This window comes from Pipistrellus kuhlii, unplaced genomic scaffold (assembly GCF_014108245.1).
Source record: "Pipistrellus kuhlii isolate mPipKuh1 unplaced genomic scaffold, mPipKuh1.p scaffold_m20_p_2, whole genome shotgun sequence".
Classification (NCBI taxonomy): domain Eukaryota; kingdom Metazoa; phylum Chordata; class Mammalia; order Chiroptera; family Vespertilionidae; genus Pipistrellus; species Pipistrellus kuhlii.
This window is the reverse complement of record NW_023425515.1, coordinates 166556486-166575166: the sequence shown is the minus strand read 5'-3', so window position 1 is coordinate 166575166 and position 18681 is coordinate 166556486. Positions and strand designations below refer to the sequence as shown.

The window sequence follows — 18681 nt, the reverse complement described above, 5'->3', positions numbered from 1 at the left end:
GTGGGCTATAAAAGAATAAGGAGACTCCATTAGCAAGGCCTGCAATGGAAAGAGGTGACCTCAGGAGAGAGTTTTCGGGAAGGCTGACAGGAAGAAGCCTGGGATGCCCTCCCCCCCGTGAGGCAGCAAAGTAGAGCATGAGAAGCTCTGAAGTAGAGGTAGATTTGAGAATTGATCCCCTACCTTGAGATTTGGGTAAGTCATCTGACCTCCCACATCTTCATGTTCCTCATATGCAAAATTAAGATGGTGACATCCACCTGGTCTTTCCACAGGAGTGTTAAAAGGATCTGATGGAAGCAGGGATATGGGATCGTTTTGGAAACTAACTCATTCCCCAGGTAGGAAGGCATTACTTTACTGTGATCTTCTCCAAGGCCTGTTTCCGATAGGAGTGCCTCATGTGGATCTGGCCTCAGGTGTCACTGTTGTCCCCAGGCATTTTTACTCTTCCTTTGGAATACATTGAGTCTGTTGACCAGGTCACGGTCTATACATTTTCTGATCCTGAAGAACCCAATAAGACTATGAAAGGATTCTATTCAGTTGACCCTAAAATTGTTTCTCTCATAGAATTTAATGGATGTCAAGTCTATCCCCTCTTATTTCATCATCCAGGATGATTGGGCATCTGTTTGTTGGTCTCGCCTCTGTGGAGGTGCCTCACCTGCCTTAGTCATTCTCAGATTGAGACCCTCTCCCTTCATCAGCTATACCCATTGGGTGGAGAACTTTGATATAGTTTGTCTGAAAAATTGGGAATAGGAAAAGATACAGGCCATAACTCATCTCCTTCCTGCCTGTGTGGTCTTGGGCAAGTCCCTTCCCTTCTCTAAGCTTCACTTCTCTCATCTCTAAACTGAAGATGATAATTCCTTCATGAGCTATTTTTAGGGTTAAATGAGTGGATGTTAGCGGGAATTCTTTATAATGTTCATATATCAGACCTCTCTTCACCGCTCACCACTACCGCCTGATGCATGCCACAGTCATCTCTTATCTGGACTATTGTAGGAGACTCCTTTACAACTTGTCTCCTTCACTTGTCCCTGCCCCCTAACACCTATTATGAACACAGACTCCTGTGCTCAAACTCAATTCATGTCACTCAGAAAAGCCTCTGGTCTTACAGTGGCTTACAAGGTCTTCTGTTACCTCACCACCACTTCCTTGCCCAGCACACACATACACGCCTCTGAGATGTTATTCCTGCCACTTTTCCTCATTCACTCTGCTCTGGCACATTGTCTCCCTGCTCAACTCTAAATATGCTCATCACTCTCTGCCTAAAGGTCTTTGCTCAAATGTCTTCATCTCCGAAGAGTGTACATTCTAATAGGAATAGACTAACAAACACATAATATATAATAGTATTATATATGTGAATATATATGTTTATAATATATACTAGAGGCCCAGTGCATGAAATTTGTGCATGGGGGTGTGTGTCCCTCAGCCCAACCTGTACCCTCTCCAATCTGCGACTCCTCGAAGGATGTCTGACTGTCCGTTTAGGCCTGATCCAGTCACCCCCTAACCACTCCCCTGCCAGCCTGATTGATACCTAACTGCTCCCCTGCCAGCCTGTTTGCCCCTAACTGCCCTCCCCTGCAGGCCTGGTCACCCCTAACTGCCTTTCCCCTGCAGGCCTGATTGCCCACAACTGCCCTCCCTTGCAGACCTGGTCCCTCTCAATTGCCCTCCCCTGCTGGGCAAATTGTGGTGGCCATCTTGTGTCCACATGGGGGCAGCCATCTTGTGTGTTGGAATGATGGCAATTTGCATATTATTCTTTTATTAGATACGATAGAGGCTTGTGCATGGCTGGGGGCCAGCTGGTTTGCCCTGAAAGGTGTCCTGGATCAGGGTGGGGGTTCCCTTGGGGCATGGGGCAGCCTGGGTGAGGGGCCTGTGGTGGTTTGCAGGCTGGCCACGCCCCCAGGCAACCCAAGCAGAGGCCCTGGTATCTGGGATTTATTTATCTTCCAAAATTGAAACTTTGTAGCCTTGAGTGGAGCAAAGTCTCCTGCTTGCTCCATAGCTACAGCCATTTTTGTTGGGATTTATTTATCTTATATAATTGAAACTTTGTAGCCTGAAGTGGAGGCCAAGGCAGGCCAGGCAAGTGAAAAGTTTGGCTTCCTTCATTGCCAGGGAAACCCAAGCCTCCTGCTCTCTCTCTGGCCACAGCCATCTTGGGTGGGTTAATTTGCATACTTGCTCCTGATTGGCTGGTGGGCATGGCTTGTGGTTATAGCAGAGGTATGGTCAATTTGCATATTATTCTTTTATTAGATAGGATATGTATATCTAAATAATACTCTGTGTGTGTGTGTATGTGTATGATTTCTAGCTTCTCTTGGGTAGAGGAATTAGCTAAGATGACCCAAAAAGGACACTCCATTGTATATCTTTGTTCTGCTCTCCATAATCTCTGAGTTGGATTCTGTCTTAGCATCACAGGGGACTTTCAGGGCAGGGAGAAGTGGCTTGGTATAGAGAGTTCTTTCCAACTTCCTGTTACTACCACCTCTAAAAAGCCAACGGAATTTCTGTGGCTCTAATCCAGCACACTTCTCCCCTGGTCTGCATAGTGCCCAGCCCCAAGCTTCATCGCAGAGGCATGACTGGTTAAATCATTGGCCGTTATGATTGAGCTCAATCTCCAGCCTCTCCCTTCCTCAGGAGTTTGGAGGAAAGTTCAACTCTCTAGCCATCTAGTTTGTTCTTCTGGCAACCAACTCCCATCTTTAGGGTCTTTCCAATAATCACCTCATTGATATACCGTATTTTCCGGCGTATAAGACGACCTTTGAAACGAAAAAAAGTCAACCGAAAATCGGCAGCAAAAGACCAAAATTGCACAAAAATTACCTGCAGATCTTGATGGAAAAGTAAGTCTTTTCTTTGAAGTGGGGGGTAGTCTTATACAGCAAGTATATGCCTAAACCTATGTTTTAACTGTAAAATTAGGGAGTTGTCTTATACACCGGAAAATACGGTACTCATAATAAAAAGGGCTCATTCTAAATAACCTTTCTTTATCTCACCACTTGGGAAATTTAAAGGATTTTAAGAGTTCTGTGCCGTAAATGAGAATTAAGACCAAATATGTATGTTTCATATTAGAAATCACAATATCATAAGGACATAGCAGGGGGGGAAATAGAAGACCTAGATGCATAAAATTATTTTAGGTAGTCATATGTGCTGGAAAGAAAAAACAAAAACTATAGAGTAGTGGGGTTGAGAGTGACTTTGAGTGTCCCCCACCCCCATGTCCCATGTGGTTCAGGGTTCAGGTTCAAGTTTGGGTTCTGGAGGAGACAGCACACAAATGAAAGAGACTAGACTAGAAAATGTAAATTTGGGAATTGGGGGCCAGGCAGGAGCCCAGCTCAAGAGAAAGGACTAGGCTTTGCTCTGGCCTTGCTATTCCTTTTATTCAGGTTTTGGGATACACCCATAGCCCTTAGGCAGGCAATTCCAATGATAGCCAATCAGCAAGGATTTACATAAAACTAAAAGGTGGAAGTTGCTTCAGCTACCAGTGTCTCCACTAAACAGTGGGTGCGTGGTTCTGACCTTTCCGAGCTCAACTCTTCAACCTTCCAGATTCCTTGTCAACACCTCTCTGCTAGTGAAGACTATGGGCAGCTTCCAACAAGTGACAATGGGGAATGAAGTACTTTTACTAGTAGATCAGGGAAAGCCACTCTGAGGAATTGGTATTTGAGATGAGACCCAAATGTTGAGAAGGAATTGAGTATACAAAGATCTGGAAATAGAGCATGCCAGACAAAGGAAATTACAGGCGAAGAATAACAGCATAGCCTGTTCAAGTAGCAGCAAGAAAACTGGCTTGTCTGGATTATTGTGAGGGAAAGGTGGCGCGGAGCCTGGGACGTGAGGTCAGAAGGAGGAAGGGCCAAGTGATGGGGCAACTGCAAGGCCAAGGAGTTGAGATGTCCTGTTAGGTGTGATGGGAGGCCAATGCATGGAGTTTTTAGGGACTGACACCATCCAGTTCCTTTTAAGGCTGCTTTGACTGCTTTCTCGATAATAGATTATTAGGTAATGTGATAGGAGAAGTGTGTAGAGGTTAAGCTGTAACCAGGGGTACATAAAATGCTTTGTGAGGCCAATTATTTCCATGGAAAAGTTTCATAGAGGAGCTGGTCCTTGACGTCATCTCTTGCTTGCTAAGTTGGGATTTGCCAAAGAAAAGAAATTGAAGGGAGATGAGAGACACATTCTAGGAAGAGGGATGCGAGGAACCAGAGATCTGTGGCAGGTGATGATCAAAATAGAAATCCCAACTCCCACAGGAAAGTGACGATTGAGATATAGGCTCTAAGCCAGCGTTTTTCAACCGCTATTCCGCGGCACATGTTGCCTGGTGTGCCGTAGGTGCAGACAAGACAAGAATTTTATAATTTTTCACTATTTTGTTTACTTAATATTTCATAATAAAGTAATTATAAAATACTTTCTTTGTGTTTATTTGATTCCTATTCAAGAGAATTACTTTATATATAGTCAATATAGGCACAGAGTTAAATTTTTTAACATTTTCTAATGGTGGTGTGCCTCGTGATTTTTTTCATGAAACAAGTGTGCCTTTGCCCAAAAAAGGTTGAAAAACACTGCTCTAAGCAGAGCACTAAAGTAATGCTGAGGCTTCTGGAAGCCAAAGCAAAACTTTCTGTCTCTGTACATCAGCTAGAGTGAGGTCAGCTCTTCGCCAGGGTTTTATCCTCCACTTTTTTCCCCCTAGACCCCAAGAATTGTGTTCTGCTCTTGCCCAGTTCCCAAGGTCTCTCCAGTAATGGTCACCAGAACCACAGCAAAAGCAGTTTTACCCACCAGCCCCACACCGAACTAAGTAAGCCCATTACCTCATCTTACCCTGACTCTAGTCCAGGATGAGTCATAGCCTCAGTGTAAAATTCCTTTGATTTTCAAAATCAGATCTACCCTTAAAGAACAAAGATTTAACTTACGAAGACCCTTTGTGGAAACCCTCCCTCCCTCCCGCTGCTGCCACTGGTCCCTCTGCTGTTAGCTCACCCATAGGGCCTTTTAGGACACACCCTGGAGAGTGGTGGGGATTTCAAACCAGTTCCCACCCATGATGCCAGCTGTCCCTCTGTCCTGCAGGATCAGACCGATACCTGGAAAGCCGGGATGCCTCTCGAATGAGTGCCCGGGACCCATCCTCATGGACAGTCGAGGATGTGATGCAGTTTGTTCGGGAAGCTGATCCTCAGCTTGGGCCCCACGCCGACCTTTTTCGTAAACACGTAGGTGCCCCTGCCTGATCTCCGTCGGGTTCACTGGGAGAATTGCTTCCGTAGCCTTTAGACTCCTAAGGGCACGGACTATACATTTGTTCCAGGTCCCTTGATACAGCTCAGGAGACCACACAGACTTAGGGACAAAATCTTGGGTCTCGGTCAACCCTCAGTGGGCACTGAGTTCAGCCTACTCCGCTGGTGTGAGATCTGATGCAGCCACATTCTTGCTGGCTGTGCGCCCTGTGGGCTCTGCAGCAGGGACAGGCCTTCCTCTTCCTAGGTATATAAGACACGCTGCTCTCTCACCTACCAGCCTTGGGCCTGGGAATCAGGGGCCTCAGCCCACGTTAAAGAGTCCCTGCCAAGTGGCCCCATGCTCTCACCTGCATCAGGCCCTCATCTTCTCCTAGCCTCTCACACATCTCTTCCAGTGGCCAATGGCCCTGTGGCCAGGGACTACTCCTAATTCTTCTGATTTGAGGCACAAGACCATTTCCCCGGAGCCCCTGCTGCTTGGTGCAGTCCTCCCCTGTGGGCACTCAGAACAGAATTGCTCCCTTCATTGGTCATGTAAACTTCCATGCCAGGTGGTTTGGAGGGCGCTCTTAGCTCAAAGCTGCCCGGTAGGTGCCTGCTCTGTGTCTAGCTCACACAGATGGTCCCTGCCACTTAGGAAGGAGGAGGACTCAGAATAACAGGGTCATATACAGCCGTGAAAAGTGACACGTACACTGACTGGGGAGGCTTCCTAGAGGAGATGGAACTGAGCTGGACTCAGGTCTGGGAGGGTTCAGCACAGAAAGGAAACGGGTGCAAACATGTGAAGAGCTCAGCGGGTGGGCTCAGTAGTAGCTGTTCGCGAGGAGGGCTGTTGGAGACAAAAAGTGGGAGACCAGGGAGGCTTCAGCGTCACAGCAGGTCCACTGGACCCCATGTGGCTGTACTTCCCTGGGGTGGTCAGAGCAGCCAGGCCTCTGATGGCGCCTCTCCCACGCCCACAGGAGATCGACGGCAAGGCCCTGCTCCTGCTGCGCAGCGACGTGATGATGAAGTACATGGGGCTGAAGCTGGGGCCCGCGCTCAAGCTCTCCTACCACATTGACCGGCTGAAGCAGGGCAAGTTCTGAGCAGAGGACGCGGCCGACAGCTGAGGGGTGGAGCAGACAGGGCAGCATTCTCCGGCCAGCAGCCGGCTCCCGGCGGTTGGTGGCACTTGGCGCACCTCAGGATTGCAGGAGGCTTGCGGAGCCCCCACTGCTGCCCTCCATGTCCTTCCGTGAAGGGCTGAGGAGGGGAGTGTTGGGCCCAGGGCTGACGCTGCTCTTCCCCTCAGGCCTGCCTCTGTTCTGAGGCCCCTCTATTTATTTCCCAGGTCCGGCCGGCCTCAGAAGTTTAGACTGACCACCTGCCATGTGATGGCAAGGGGTAGACCCCTGAGGCCTCAGAAGATGGGGCCCTGAACTGACACTCGTGCCCAGTCCCTTACCACCTGCTGGGCCTGGTGTGGCACCCACTGCCCCACATTTCCTGCCTTCTACAAAATACCCAGATTCCAAACTCATGGTGCAAACCTCTACCTTTTTTAAAAAAAATATATCATTTTGTATTGTTATTTATTGTTTCTGGCACTTGGGCAAGCCCTTCAGTTCCTACTCCTCACTCCAAACATGGGGTTTCAGGAGGAGCAAGACTACCCTGCCCGGGTCCCAGAGAGGTGTGGCCCCTTCACAGAGGACATTCCCTCAGGGACTTTCTCTTTGGGACAGACAGACCCATAAAGCCTTGACCACATCACTCAGTGTTGGGAGGAGAGGATCCCTGTCAGCTTCCCCTCTCTATCTTTCTGGGCCCTTCGCCCAGCCTCACCCATGGGGGTGGGAGTCCCTGCCCACACTGACCCAGCACAGCTCCTTGCCCTGGCCAGAACTGCTCCCACAGAAGGTCGGGCCAATGATTTTAGGCCGAGAAGCCCCTAGGGTGGTAGGAGGAAAGGGTCTCCAGGCTGGAGTCTGGCGGCACCCACTCCGCTGTCCACACGCTTCCTTCGCAACCGGTCAGCACAGCTGCCCTGCTGCCATCTGGACTTATTTTATGTTGACTTGTTTATAAATAAAAAGCAATATAGATGCCAGTGTCTTTTTAATCAACAGCCAAATCACTGTTTCCAGTGGGCAGGTCAGTCCTTCCTCATGGTCTTAGGAGCTTGGACAAGATGATCTCTGAGTTCTTCTAATTCCAGCAAATGCTTAACGAACAGGAAATTAGCCAGATGCCCCCTGAGGCCCAGCACTGCATGCCAGCAGGACAGCGGTGCGCGCAGCAGCTCCTCGAGCCTGAGCTGGGAGAACAGCAGCTCCAAGGAGCCTCTGTGGCTGGGCTCATCCACATCCTCAGCAAGGAGAGTGCACACTGACTGGGCCAGGGGCAGGTGCCCCAGGCCAGGGCCACACACCCGTTTCTCGCGGATGGCAGAGGTGGTGTAGGGGAAGCAGCATAGTTCAGTACAACCTGAGAGTGTCACTGTGGGCCACACTGCTCTGCATGAGTTAGAATGAGCTCATTTAACCTCACAACAAACCCCTTTTGTAGATGAGGGAAGAGAAGCTCAGATCACAGCCAGGAAGTGTTAGAGTAGACATTTGAAGCCAAGTAACCGGACTTCAGGGCCACGGCTGAGGTTCCCGCCAGTCCAGCCCTTCGCTGTCGCACTCTGGGTCAGTCATTTCCTTTCTCTGAGCCCATGTGCCAGAGGATGGGACGGAGAGGGGTGGGGGAGAGTGGGTAGGGAGACTTCTGAGGGCAAGGGCATACTTGCCAGCTCTTGGCAGTGACTGGTTCTGACATCCTGATGAACTTAGAATGCCCTTCTACGTGGCCACTGTGGGCTTCTAACCGTGGTCTCCACAAAGCAGCAGAGGGTCAGTGCTGCCAAGCCAGAGCAGGCCGTTTTCCACAGACTCCTGGACATTGGGTCCGGTAGGCTGTGCTGCTCATCCCGGGTGCTCTCCATACCAGCCTTGGCCTATTGTTCAGGACTCTCCTTACCTCGGGCATAGAGAAGGGTCTGGTGTCAGGGAGCCCTGGACCCAACTGTGTGCACTCTGACCCACCCTGGAGGTAGCTGAGCCCAGTTGGATCTTGGGGTTGATGACTGAAGGGAGTCTTGGGGGGCACTAGGAGGCCTGCATGGCACTAGGCCTAGAGAAACATTACAGAGGAAGTGAGGACACCTTCAGCCCCAGGGTTCTGGGAGCTATCCCAAGGGAGCCCTGGGGCCAAGCTGGTGTATGTTCACAGAGAGGGTAGGGGTGGAGGTGGGGGAAGCATCCTACTGAGGGATTTCCCACCCTCGCTGCTCAGTGCCTGAGGCTGGCCAACAAGGCATTATTGGCTCTCATGAGCTCACAGAGGTGTAGTTGCACAGGCCCCGCCCACTTCCTGCAGCCTTGGTTCTTGCTGCCACCCCACACCAAGCTCCCAAGTGCCCTAGGGAGCCGCTGGCCAGGGATCAGGGAGCTGTGGGAGCTCAGGCCACTACCTCCCAGGAAGAGCAAGGACATGAGGGTCATAGGCCTCTCTTGTCCTTCTATTCCTGTTGGTCCTGAATGCCCCCACCCCAGCTTTGGTGGCCCCCAGGCCCTGACAACTTCAAGGATCCAATCTGAAAAGATGCAGGCTGCTGGTACCTGCCACACCGACCAGAAGCTGGGTGTGGGTGGGTAAGTGGAGGGCTGGTGTGGAGGGCACAGCTCGGGATCAAGGTCTCTGACCTGGTGGGAGGCTGGAGGGGGGCGGAGGATAGGGCCCCAGCTCTGCCCCTCACTCTGCCCCTCCTCACTTATGCTCTCTGAACCAAAAGGAGGACTCAGTCTAAGCTAGTTCTTAGGAAGGGTCCACGAGGCTCCGCAAGTTATATCTGCAAAGCCCATTCTTCTGGGGAGAGGCCATGGCTTTCATCAGCGTGCCAAAGCATAAAACCTGCTCTACAGCCCTCTGACCGAGTCCTGCCCGTTTCAGAACCATTCTGGACGCACACCAGGTTCAGACTAGGCAAGCAGAAATAGCAGTGGGGCCACAGTCAGGCCTCGGAGTCCTAGTCCCCTCTGTCCCTCTTTGGGCATATCTCCTGTCTTCTCTCTGGACTGGAGGGGCAGGCTCTCATGCTCTGTTCTCCGACTCAGCCCTGTCTGACTCCTCTTTCCTGTCCCAGGCCCGGGGTGGCTGGCAGGCCCCTTCCTGCTAGCCCTCTGCCCTCCCTCTCATTCTGGCCCTTCCCAGCCCCTGCCCATCTGTGAACCTCCCAGGAGCTTTGGCACCCCTGTGGTCCCCTGGAGGGCCTGGGCCACGCTGAGAGCCCAGGGCCCTGGGAAGAGCAGCCTGCAGGAAGGAATCCCGGAAGCCCTTCTGAGGGAGACCCCTCCAGGGGCCCCCAGGAAGAGATCAGCACAAACAGGTGCAGGAGCCCCTCATGGAGCCCCCAGGCAAGCAGTCCCTGCAGGAGCTCCTCACAGAAGAGTCCCCGCCTGAGGACTCAGGCCTGGAGGGGGCTCCCAGCACGCATATCCTCTACGTGGGCCACCTGAACCCCCAGTTCTCAGTGCCGGTGCTCACCTGCCTGCTCCGAGACACCCTGGAGCGGCTGGAGCTGCCGGTGGCGCGGGAGCACATTGAAGTGGTGAGGCGGCAGCGGAAGGCCTACGCCCTGGTGCAGGTGGCCACCTCTGAGGACATCCTGGCCTCCCTCCGTGGCCGCCTGCAGGCAGCCTTGGAGGAGCACCAGATCATCCAGGAGCTGGCAGCCCGCGGGAAGGAGCTGGTATTGGGGGACGGCCGTGAGCCCACACACCACAGGGAGGTAAGTGAGACATTCTCGGAGCCACCAGCCTGCAAGCCCCGAGCCTCACCCAGGGGTCCGGGTATGGACTGCCTGCACTGCCATCCATCGGTGGATGGGCATCTTTGAGAAACTGGGGACAGATCTGCAAACTTGGGGACTACTACCCCCACCCCCAAAAAAATAGCCTTCAGCGGAGGGACACTTAGCCTCCAGCCGGAAGCATGTGTAGAAAGGCAGATATATGGGATTCCTCCCTGGGTCCTTTGCACCCCAGCCTCAGGTCCCAAAGGTCCTCATTTCCTCCCTGGACCACCTCATTCAGCTGACAAACACCAGCAGCCGCTCTATGCCAGACTGTAAAGTAGGGAGCCAGGGCTCAGCCCTGCCCTCAAGGAGCCCTGTATCTATAAGCAGAGCCAGACATGGCCGACAAAGCTGCCTGGAGGCCTCCCGGAGCTGCTGGGAACAAACTAGCAGGGGGAGTGAAAGCCGGGCTGGGACTTAGGGAGTGGGGCTGGCATTCCGGGCAGAGGAACACGGCCCATACAGAGGAACAGGTGGGGAGGGGAATGTTACATGCAGCAGGCAGGCCAAGTGGTGTCCCTGGAGCTCAAGCTGCAGGCTGCAGAAAGAACAAAGGAAGAAAGAGCAGGAGTGGAGAGACCCAGTCAGTGGGACTGAAAGGTTGGCTTCCACTGGGAACCTGAGGGAACAGTCGCCTCACTGAGGCCGTGCAGGTCACTCCATGAGACAGGTGATGTGGTTTCTCTCTCCTTTTGGGGTGAAAATGCCTCAGTGTTTAAACTGCTGCAGAACTACACAGCTCTGTGACTTGCACTTCAAGATCAGTGAGCCTGATTTCATGTTTGTATGACAGTTTCTCACATTTTTATACTCCTGTCTTTTCTGAGCACTGCAGGGCAGAGAGGAACATGGCCCTCCTTGCCATGCCTCTGCCCACACTGAGCTCCCAGGGCTGGTGGCCTCTTCCAGAGCCCAGCAGGCAGGGAGTCCAGGGAGGGGCCGCTAGGGGGAGTGGCCATAGGCTCATGCCCAGAGCCCCTGGACAGAGCAGAAATGATGGAAAGGGCCTTGGGAGGGCCTGAGGAAAGCTGAAGTTCAGGAGGGCTGGCCAGTGGTCCAGAAAGTGATCAGCAAGGGTTTCAGGAAGATCAGGAAGGGGGTGGAGTCTCAGGGGCCCCTCTCAGTTCAGAGACCTGAAGCTGTCACATGGGACCTTAGGTATCTCCTGGTGACCCAGGCCTGGGCCTCAGAGATCTGTCCCAACCAAATGGGAAGAGATTGAGCCAGAGGCGTCACAGCTTCCTGGGAAGGAGAGCTCTTACCCGCCATGCATTTCACAGTCCACCTGGAAAGAGAGAAGTCCAGCCGGGAAGAACCAATGGCTGGCTCCAACCCTTGATCTAGTAGCCTTTCACTCTGCCTGGGAGGGAACACGGGGATTCCTCAGCGGGCTGGGCCCCAGGGTGGTGGGAGGTAGGAGTTCTGGAAGCCTATCCCTGTTTGCTGCCCTGCTCAGGGACTCTTGCTCCAAACCAGCAGGAGGAGAACAGAGGCCCAAGTCCTGGCCCCAGCCCTGGCCCCAGCCCAGGCCCCAGCCGCCCACCTGCCAAGCACACCAACGCCCCACCAGTCCAGGCTCTGGAGTGGCCTAGCTCCATGCACCAACCCAACTGCACACGCTCGGACAGCGCCATCGTGCACCAGGAGATCCAGGGCCAGGAGCGGCTTTTCCAGGGCGCCTTCCTGGGCAACGAGACACGCATCATGGAGTTTAAGCGGGGCGGCGGCGAGTACCTGAGCCTGGCCTTCAAGCACCACCTGCGGCGCTACGTGTGCGCCTTCCTCAACAGCCAGGGCGGCAGCCTGTTGGTGGGCGTGGAGGACAGCGGGCTCGTGCGGGGCATCCGCTGCAGCCACCACGAGGAGGACCGCGTGCGCCTGCTGGTGGACTCCGTCCTGCAGGGCTTCAGGCCGCAGGTCTTCCCCGACGCCTACACGCTCACGTTCATCCCGGTGGTCAACACCTCCGCCAGCGGCACGCCCCTCAAGGTGAGCCCCGGAACAGGGAGGTCTCTGGGGCTGTGTTGTCATCTGTCATCTCACCACTCTACAGTGATGGCCCACATCCACTCTGCTGAGCAGTGCTGGGCAGTGCTGGGCAGGAGGTGGCGCAAAGGGGAGGCCGGGAAATGGTGATGAGATAAGAGACCTGGCCTAGCCCTGCCCCAGCCCCACAAGCTGTCCCCAGGAGCCGGAAGCCAGGTCCAAAGTAGGGCAGGACTTGGGCTGCACACTCTCCAGTGCAGCACCCAGAGCTGTTGTTGCCCTTGGCTAGGTGATCCGCCTGAGCGTGCACGCCCCCAAGGCCCAGGCTGAGCCGCAGCTCTACGAGACAGACCTGGGGGAGGTGTTCCTGAGGCGTGAGGGGAGCATCCAGGGCCCACTGGCCGTCCACGCCATCCAGGAGTGGTGCAGACAGGTAAGTGGCAAGGCTGGTCAGCGGAGCAGTCCTGAGCAAGCCCTCAGGTTTCCCTTGATGCTCCATTGCCTTGTGAGTGTGCCCGAGGGGCTGAATTGAAATAACCCTACCACCTGTCATAGTCCACCATTGCGTGGCGAGTCTGCAGAGTAGAATATTGAGAAGTTTTAAGACAACCTGAGGGCTGTGTCCATTTCGGGGGAGGCCCTCAAGATAATGGGCAGGAAGTGCTTGTCATAATTCCAAGCAAAAGCCTTTTCAAGAGGGAAACATCAGGTGGCAGACAAGCAGAGGAAGGCAAGGCGCTGATGGAGAGAGAGGGTGTTGCGGGAGGAGGGGCTGCCAACCTGAGCCTGCCTCTGATACTGGAGGAAGCTGCAGAGGACAGGTCATCCCAAGGCTTGGGATACTCAGCTTCCCTCCAGACCCCAGGGCTGACTCCATCAGGGGTGTCTGCGTGGCCCGGGGACCAGGCCTCCCCACCTGGCAGTGCCAATCCGGTGCCAGAGGCCTTGAGCAGGCCCCCCAGGCTCTCTGGGCCTTCCCTCCTCCATCAGTTCAACCCTGGGAGGAGTGTGTGTGGACCTGAGATGATGTCAGCTTAGACGGCGGTTTCTACCATGCCCCCTCAGAAGTGGACAGCGGAGCTGAGCAAGCTGGAGGAGAGGGTGAAGGTGCTGACGGCCGAGAAGGAGCAGCTCCAGCAACGGCTGCATCAGCGCAGGCCCATCTCCTGCACCTGCTGCGTCCTGTGAGGGCCACGCGAGCAAGTGAGCACAGGGATGAATCTGGCACTCTCCCCGGGAGATACAGGGACTGCCTACTTGAGCCAAAGACCTTCCAATAAACCCATCTGGTTGCTCAGAGGGGGACGGGAGCACCAGGCTTCCTTGCTCCTTCAGCAGAATTGCACACACAGGCTGGTCCTATGTGGCTTCAATCCTGAGCAGACTCCGTGCTGTGCATCTAATGAATTGCTCTTAGCATGAGCCCCAAGGAACCTCACCTTCAGAAAAAAACCTGTAAAAACTTGGCCAGGCTATACTGGGGCTGGGCTAGAAGGGACTGTCTCTGTTCCCAAGATGCTCATCTTGCCCAGGCCGTGGTCTGACTCCAGTTGGCAGACAGGGTCAGAATGGAATTTATCTTGGGAAATCCCCTCTGCAGATGGCAAGGCACCTCGGTTACAGAGCAAGCAGGCAGCCCCAGCCCTGGCATGCTGGAACTGTGGTTCTCATAGCTCTTCAATAAATTACAGGGACCTGGAGCAAGAATGATTATTTCCAGAACATCTGGCTAGCCAGTTGGTAGCTGAGTCATGAGTCACATGCCTAGTCTCCCCTCTGTCCAGGAGGCCAAGCCAGCCCTGGGCTCCTACTACAGAGATGAGGGGAGGATCGCAGAGGGTCAGGTTCCAGTCCAGCCCTGCGTTAATGGCTGGTACCTTGGGGGGAAGTGCTACCTCTCAGATAGTAGCAGTGCACTGCTCATCCTCAGGTACCCTGTTTCTCAGCACACAGGCACCTGCACAAAAAGGGCGTGACTTTCATTCTGAGCACCCTCAGCCACTGGGAGTCCTGCTCAGCCATTGCCCCACCACCAGCAGAGCTAGAGGCTATAAAGCCAACATCTGACCAGGACAGGTCTGGACTCAAAGCCCTTCAAGGGCTCATTACATTGAGAGCAAAGGCCAAACCACTGTCTATTCTACACAGCTCTCCCTGACCTCCTCCCCTTGTGCATGCATTCCAGCTACACTGAGCACCTTTCATCACTCGTCTCAGGGCCTTTGCACTAGCTGCCTCCCCTGCCTGAAATGCTCCTCCCCAGACAGCTGCTTGACTCATCTTCCCCCCGTCCCCCCATTTTGAATGACACCCCTTTCCTGCTTACATGCAAGATGCTAGCCCAGGCATCACGATCCTGACATGCTTACTGGGAGAGTTGATTTCTCAAAGGCAGGTTAAGACACGTTTTAGCCAAGCTGCTCTGGGCAGCCGAGAACCGGTCCCGGCCACTGGGTTTGAAGGACACCAGAGAAGCTTGGCCAGGTGTCCTCCCCAAAAGCTCTGTGCACTGATCAGTGGACACCAGGCACGGGAGGCTGCCCTCCTGGGCATTTCTCGGCTTCGGCCTCATCTGCCAAGCGGGGTGGCAGGGCTACTCAGGTTTCACGAGCCCTGGAAAGGCATCTGGGTCCTTTTTGGAAAGGCCATGCGAGCAGCCAGCACCTAACAACTGTCATTTGAGGTGCTTTTATAGGGCTCTAGAGGCAGGAATGTCTAACCATTCCGAGTGTTTGCAAACCTCATACCAGCCAAGTCCTCACGGTTCCAGGGAGCGCTGTCACCAACGGGCATGTCAGAACCGTTCTGGGAACGGCTTCTATATGGAACCACCGGCTAGGAAAAGAGGTTACAAGCCCCCCAACCAGCCACATTCGAAGTACAAGATGAGTATGGAGACCTCTGAGGGGACATTTTATTCTGGCCCAGGAGGAACGGAGATGAGGCAGCCGGCTGCTCTGGGTCCGGGGACACCAGCTCTGGCCTCAGCGGCAATGGTGGCCTCGGATAGAGTGGAGGACTAAAAAGGAACCCACTTCTTTTCAGACGCATGTATTTATTTATTTCAGAGAGGGGGAGGGAGAGGGAGAGAGAGGTAGAAAAACATCAATGATGAGAATCACCGATGGGCTACTTCCTGCACACCCCACACTGGGGATGTGCCCTGACTGGGAATTGAACCATGCATGACTTCCTGGTTCATAGGTCAATGCCCAACCACTGAGTCATGCCGGCTGGTCAAGGAACCCACCTCTTTTCTGGATCTCTGATGGGGCAAAGTGTGAGGAACATTTTCTCCCCAATCCCTAATGTCCATGAGTGGATGTTGTTGACCAGAGACAGGTAACCCAGCCTGAGCTGAGCTCTGCCTCACTCTGAGGAGACAGCTGTGAGCAGGTGTGCTCAGCAGCCAGAGGGTGTGTGCCAATGCTACCAACATACCACAAGGAGCATGAACTCAGTATCACAGTTTACTTTGAAGGAAAACCACCCAGGAGCTAGGGGAGCAGGAGGACCTGCAGGGGACAAAGCAGTGCCATGCCGTCCGGCCACGTGCATGTGGGGCCAGGTCCCTGCTCGGCAGAGGAACAGCCTCCATAAACACGCATACTCCCCCTTCTCAAGCTCACAGCGCACATGCACCCATGTTACTTCGAATTTCTATCTTTAAATGCTGAGAATCTAAATTTGAAGTCTTTTGGAAAATTCTGGACCCCATTAGAAGGAAGGGCTCCTTTCTAATTTTTAGACTATCAGGTCAGCCACGTAAGACTGCTCACCTGGAGGAGAGCCCGGGGTGGGCGCTCCGGTGGCCGGAGGCAGCACACACTTCCCACCTGCCAGTACGCCTAGAGCATGACAAACCAAGCAAGTCTCTGTTCTGCATTATTTATTTCTTAAGTTAGAATTTACACCAAGTCCAGCCAGAATAAGGGCACACAGCTGTGCCCGCCGTTACGTCACGTAAAGAAAATAGGTTTTCATATTGCCTTTCAACTGCAGTAACACCATCCCGGAAGGAGAAGTCCCTCAAGCAAAGCTGTCGGTATGTGAGAGGGTCTTAGAGGCAGCTTCCCCACAAGAGTCTGTTCTTCTCTGAGTGACCCCTTGATGCAAGGAGCGCTTCCCAGCCCCAGGAGAGACGCCCCGCCGGAGGACAGGGATTCTCAAACCATGCTTCAGAGACAGGCTTTCTGCCATTCATGTGACACCAGGCTGACTGTCCCTCGGACAGTGAGTACCAGCCACATTTGGCACTGAGAGTGCCCAGGCGCGGGCAGTTTCTGGTTTCGCTGCTCTTGGCAGCGAGCCCGCAGGTCACCAGCACCAAGGGTGTAAGCATCGGCTAAAATTACCCTCCATGCGCACCAAGCGCATGCGGCACGCTCTTGAGAATGGCCTAGGCCTCCCTGGCGGAGCGGGAGGCCACGCACTCAAGTCCACAGTGACTCGAGGTGGCTGCAGAAACGAGGCGCTCGGCGGGCACCCCAGCTGCCCGGTCACCGCTCCTACGATGTCCCGCCTCCCGTCTGAGGCTGGGGCTGAGAGGGAGAGTCAACACCAGGCAGCCACCGTGCAGGAGCCGATACACATGATGCGACATGCAGGTCACAGTCTTCCCAATACCCTTCCCCATAATAAAATATTCTTAATAAAAACATAATTTAAAGGAAGTGTCAAAAGCTGAGTGTAAAATCAAGCTGCAAACTCCCGAAGTCTGGAGGCTCTCTTGAAGAATCACCCCTGCTTAAAAACAAACAACAAAAGGAAATTAGCAATTACAGGAGGTGTGCACTGTGAAAGTGGGAAAGTCAGAATCTGGAGTCAGCTGCAGTGGTCAAATGGACTTCTCTGTTTCTCATGGAAGTCCGGGGGAGGAGCCTGACATGAATAATTACCAGCTAAATGTGTCATTCCCATAGAGCCACGTGTTTTCAAGACCTTACAGGGACCTCCACATCTGCCCCAATACAAGTGCGCTCTTCAGAGCATCCAGCCTCACAGTGCCGGGGACTGAGCTCTCCACTGAGGGGAGCAGTGAGAATGCCCTACCACTGACCAAACGCATCCCTTTCCTGCCCCAGGCCTTCCCTGTGCAGCTTTAGCCTGTCAGCCTCGGCACACTGTCGGTGGAGAGCACTGCCCGGCTCAGTCATCTGAGCATGAAGATACGCTTCATGGCAGTGCCCACACCTACTTCACTTTACATACTTACAAGTCCTGTCACTACAAAGACAAACATTCAAAGTTAGCTCAATAACTACTTGAATTTTAAGGGATTTCCAGAATAAGCAGCAATCGATATAAAAGTGTTAGAGGTGGGTGACTGCATGACTGGGCAGAGCATACTTGGAGGGCTCTCACCCACTTGATGCCCACAATGACCGTGCCATTTTCATTCTCTGGCAGATAAAAATTTTAACACTAACCTATGATATTCTTATAATTCTAGTGTTATCACCATTACAAAAACAAACAATAAAAACCTGAAGCTTAAAAATAGCACATACGTTACCGTCAGTCATGATTTATTGAGGGAAACTTCAGTTCGGTGATCTCGGAGTCAGGGGAGCTGCTTCCGCTCCTGTCACTGTAGGTGTCCCTGAGAATCAGAGTTTACTCATCACTTCCCACCAAAAACCCGCCTGCTTCTGTAAGCACTGCGCCCGTAAGGACATTTCAGAAGGACTCTCTACTGCATCGCATATTTAGCATAAAGCTGTAGAGCTTCTAGTTACAAAGGCACACATTCGAGCTTCGCTGCAGTCACCATACCTTAGGCCCCAACCCAGGGTGACTGACTGGTTCGATGTTAAGGTGCACAGCGGCTGACAACTCAGCCGGCACCCTGGGAAAAATCAGTTCCCCTTGGACCACAGGGTCCTACTTAGTCACAGGGTCCTACTTAGCACTGGAACCCCAATTCTACAAATGGGGCACTCGGCAGTGCTGGGGCAGGTCACGGGTGGCACAGACGCAGCCTGAGGAAACCCAGGGACGAGAGGTCACCGCGTGTCCCTGTGAGGAGCCTCCAGCCAGGCTCCTGGGCTCAGCTTATCGCCGGGGTGATGGCTGCTGCGTGGAACCAGTGACCACCGAAGAATGAGTGTGACCGACCTGGGCGAGAGCCTGCAGCCCTTCTGGAGGTAATGCGGCAGCCTCCCCACGGAGGCCAGCAGGAGGCCAAAGTACGGCGGCGACGGCTTGATAGGCCTGGACAGGAACTCAGGGTGGTACTGAACGCCAACAAAAAAGGGATGATCTGAAACAGAAACACGTAAGAAAGTTTCAACATCTATGTGCACATCACATGTATCAAACAAAATCTTATTAAACGTTTCACATCTGCACAGACCCTGCAATTATCTGAAACAGCGTCTTGCTTGGGGCCCGGGAAAAAGTGCCCACAAGACTGGGAGCAGACACCCTCTCCCCTACCCGTGCCACCCTCCTGGCTGGAGGCACCTCCTCGGGTCC

General features: G+C 53.5%; 3 protein-coding genes across 38 annotated transcripts in view; 2 read left to right on the top strand and 1 right to left on the bottom strand.

Moving 5' to 3' along the window:
• Nucleotides 1-7423, top strand: part of SCMH1 (Scm polycomb group protein homolog 1) — a 123639-nt gene extending 116216 nt beyond the window's left edge. For 21 of the 30 annotated variants that reach the window (XM_045584685.1, XM_045584682.1, XM_045584669.1 and 18 more), the window contains 4 exons: nucleotides 276-341; nucleotides 4778-4885; nucleotides 5161-5303; nucleotides 6299-7423. In XM_045584685.1, the coding sequence (XP_045440641.1) occupies nucleotides 276-341; nucleotides 4778-4885; nucleotides 5161-5303; nucleotides 6299-6424 (443 nt within the window). In that variant the 3' untranslated portion in view covers nucleotides 6425-7423. The remainder of the gene's footprint in view (nucleotides 1-275; nucleotides 342-4777; nucleotides 4886-5160; nucleotides 5304-6298) is intronic. The other 9 variants (XM_045584683.1, XM_036446025.2, XM_045584670.1 and 6 more) reach the window with 4 other exon arrangements.
• A 2282-nt stretch (nucleotides 7424-9705) lies between these two features.
• On the top strand, nucleotides 9706-13695 carry SLFNL1 (schlafen like 1). The gene is made up of 5 exons (XM_036446084.2): nucleotides 9706-10156; nucleotides 10684-10691; nucleotides 11695-12207; nucleotides 12494-12637; nucleotides 13270-13695. Exons 1-5 carry the CDS (start codon nucleotides 9766-9768, stop codon nucleotides 13390-13392), a joined length of 1179 nt encoding a protein of 392 aa, XP_036301977.1. The 5' UTR covers nucleotides 9706-9765; the 3' UTR covers nucleotides 13393-13695.
• Nucleotides 13696-16080: 2385 nt separating this feature from the next.
• CTPS1 (CTP synthase 1) overlaps nucleotides 16081-18681 on the bottom strand; it is a 33525-nt gene continuing 30924 nt past the window's right edge. For 4 of the 7 annotated variants that reach the window (XM_036446048.2, XM_036446052.2, XM_045584687.1 and 1 more), the window contains 3 exons: nucleotides 18322-18466; nucleotides 17715-17806; nucleotides 16081-16947 (listed from right to left, as the gene is read on the bottom strand). In XM_036446048.2, the coding sequence (XP_036301941.1) occupies nucleotides 17722-17806; nucleotides 18322-18466 (230 nt within the window). In that variant the 3' untranslated portion in view covers nucleotides 16081-16947; nucleotides 17715-17721. Of the gene's footprint in view, nucleotides 16951-17714; nucleotides 17807-18321; nucleotides 18467-18681 lie in introns of all 7 variants that reach the window. The other 3 variants (XM_036446050.2, XM_036446051.2, XM_036446049.2) reach the window with 3 other exon arrangements.

Bases quoted from the DNA above. Each gene is read 5' to 3' on its own strand.
- SLFNL1 (XM_036446084.2), top strand. From the start codon at position 9,766: ATGGAGCCCCCAGGCAAGCAGTCCCTGCAGGAGCTCCTCACAGAAGAG. The intron at 12,208-12,493 runs GTGAGCCCCGGA...GCCCTTGGCTAG, and splicing joins CCAGCGGCACGCCCCTCAAG to GTGATCCGCCTGAGCGTGCA. The intron at 12,638-13,269 runs GTAAGTGGCAAG...ATGCCCCCTCAG, and splicing joins TCCAGGAGTGGTGCAGACAG to AAGTGGACAGCGGAGCTGAG.